Source organism: Propithecus coquereli, unplaced genomic scaffold, assembly GCF_000956105.1.
Source record: "Propithecus coquereli isolate 6110/MARCELLA unplaced genomic scaffold, Pcoq_1.0 Scaffold13, whole genome shotgun sequence".
Lineage (NCBI taxonomy): Eukaryota > Metazoa > Chordata > Mammalia > Primates > Indriidae > Propithecus > Propithecus coquereli.
The window spans coordinates 7140370-7143452 of NW_012137191.1; the positions used below are offsets into that span (position 1 = coordinate 7140370).

Genomic DNA, 3083 nt, shown 5'->3' on the forward strand with positions numbered 1-3083 from the left:
TAACCTAAACATCTGTACCCCTATAATATGATGAAAAAGAAAAGAAAAGAAAAGAAAAGGTTGAAAGATCCCAATCTTCTTTAAAAATATGTTTTGAGCAAATTCAAACCAAGTGAAATCATTCTCATAAAGTAAAGGGTTATGACAGTAAGATTTGGATGCTTGATTTAATATTTATGATCAATGTGGCTTTATAAAAATGCGGAACTATAGTACCTATATAACTGGATAAAAGGGGTCATAAATAATCTGTTATAAGTGCCATTTGCCCCCCGCCCAAAAAGACTTTCTAATGAATTTTTGCCAGCAAATCTTAGTTATACACAGCTCAAATAAGAAACCCAGGAGGTCTCTGCTTTCCATTATAGGTTGATTTAGACATGATGCTGCTTCCTCTATAGCTTTAAAATGTTTAAATGTTTATCACGTAGTTTTCTTCACAACCAAAGGACTAGAATACCAAAAGAAAAATGTTTTAAGAAAAGATTTTAAGGTAGATAATAAAATTCTAAAAACTTCCAGATTTTTGTTTTTGATAAAATAGATTCATTTTGAAAACATGTAGCGACACATAAGACAAATAAAACTCACCTGTCTTCGCATCTTTCCAGTCATCTGAAAGAATAGTCTTGGTCTGGATAGTGTACTTAGAGATAGGACTATGATTGTCTGAGCCACGGCTCCAAGTAAGTCCCACAGAAGTGGCTCTAATGTCTTCTATTCTCAGACCACCTGGAGGGCCTGGAGGGCCTGAAATGAAAATTTGGGTAATGAATCAAGGAATCCCAGTTAGTGAATTCTACACACATTAGAATACAAAAATGTCCTCCTTACAATTCATCTAAAGGACATTTGTACAATATAAACAGTGTTGCTGCATTTCTTTTAAATATAGACTGTAAGAAGTGATAATATCATTTGTGGTTTTCACTGAATGATTTCATTTGCCTCCTTTTAAAGAAGGAGATAAATGCTATCATTTAAGAATGGCATATTATTCAGGATATATATGATAATATTTGACTCATAATATGCAACTGGCATCAATGGGACATAATATAGATTGTAGCATAGTGAGATTTAATGAATGCTTGCCGAATGCAAATCAGAGGCAGTATAGCACAGTTCAGTTTAGATGTGAGAATAGTTGGTCAAATGTTTCAGTCCGCCTCCCCCAAATCTAGCAAATACTTTCTTCTAACCCCAAATGTTATAGATAGCATATTTTACTTGAAGTGGAAATTTCTGGGAATCACTTTATGTATCATTTGGATACTAAATTTCATGTGAGCTTTACTAATAAGTAATATTTAAAAGATGTTTCTACTTATATAAAAAATTTAGAAAACAATTTTCAACTCATAGATATGCCAGGCATGCTCTCAAAACATCAGATTATATATTGAAGAGTCTTAGAACAGAAGAATCATTTTTGCAGAGCATAAAACAATACTAAAAATAGGTTTTCATAGATGCTTCTTAACTCAGTGCCAATACTATGCCTTTATCCTGTAAACTGAGAGCACTGTGCTGGGTGGTAGAGATTAAAAGGTAAGTGAGACACAACTTTTGGGCTCTGAAGAGCAAATGGCATGACAATGGTTTACAAGATACTTATACTTTGCATCACAATTTCTTGTTTTTAAAAATGAGAAAGAAAGTCTTTTAAGGGGTGAAGTGGCATCCATTGCTTACAAAGCTAAAGAAGCCTCTCAGTTAATAGGCAGCTGTTAGTACAGACATTTCAGAAAATTCCATCGCTTGTTTTCTTTGCAACAGAAAGGAGTCTATCCCCAACAGAATTAGGCATAGGTGAATATAAGAATCAATCACAATTTGATTAAGTAGCATTGTCATGTTATCATAATGAATATAATACTAAAGATGACATTTGTTTTTATATTTTAGCTGAAAATAAATACCTTCATATTTATGTATCAGTTGAGTTGCTTAGCCTAGATGGCTTTTTTCTCCATATGGGCTTTGGTCTTTGCAGAGCTACGGGTATCACCCCAAACCTTCACCAATTTCCTTATAGTTGGTCCCAAGGAAGAAAAAGTGTATGTAGATCAACACGAACATATCACCACTAATACTAAAGTAACACGAGACACACTCTATTGATGATAGTAAATTTTATTATTTGGAAATATATCATATATAAATATAATAAAAACAAATAAACCTGTATAAATTTATAATCTACAACAGTATACTTATACTTCTTAATGTTAAATAATTAAAATAGACACATAACATAGAACACACTTGATATTCAGAGAGAACATATTGCATTTTTTATGTGCAAAAAACACATTGAAATATAGTGCACATTCTTGGGCAGAACCAAGACGTTCATTATTTTACATAAAGCATCATCCTAAGTCAACTACTGAGTAGAATATTTCAGAGTATTAAAATTAAAAATTAGAGATGAAAAATAAAAGGATTTTTCAGAGGAAGAGAAAGTGTTACACATGAATTCACATGTTTTCTGAGAATAAAGGTATGGTATTCAGAAAATCTTAAAGGAAATTTAAGACAAAATTATCATAGATCATAGATTAATCTTTAACCATTAAGGTGTAAATCATTTCCCTGCTGTTATTCTCTGAAGTTCTTGAAGTGTCAAATAAATACTATTTCACAAGAGTCAGATGAAAGCCGCATAGTATTAGTGTATTTGTTAGGACACTATATGCCTAATAATTTTATTCAGTCATCCATTCATTGAAGAGTAATATTGTTGATCAAAACATTGTATTTGTCCACTGTTTTCTCTGATACATATCTGGCTGATAGTGGGTTCTCAACAAATATTTGGTGAATACATAAATGAATTTATCACAGTTGATCTTCGGATAGTTCCATAAACATAACGGTCAGCCATAGTACAGTCTCCATTCTTCCACTTGCCTTGAAATATTGTATCATCATAAAGAGGCGGAATTGAGAGGACAAATGGAAAGGGAGAGATCGGTATTCTCACAAAACTCTGGTGTGGGAATATTACTTCGTAATGGTTCAACTAATATGAAGTACATTTTTCCATCTCCCCCTAGTAACTGCCTAAAAATAGCTCC

At 32.5% G+C, this 3083-nt stretch overlaps 1 protein-coding gene across 2 annotated transcripts in view; it reads right to left on the reverse strand.

Annotated features, from left to right (window-relative positions):
• CNTN1 (contactin 1) overlaps positions 1 to 3083 on the reverse strand; it is a 311761-nt gene that overhangs the window by 108213 nt on the left and 200465 nt on the right. For both annotated transcript variants that reach the window (XM_012638402.1, XM_012638403.1), the window contains one exon: positions 592 to 750. In XM_012638402.1, coding sequence (XP_012493856.1) covers positions 592 to 750 — 159 coding nt within the window. The remainder of the gene's footprint in view (positions 1 to 591; positions 751 to 3083) is intronic.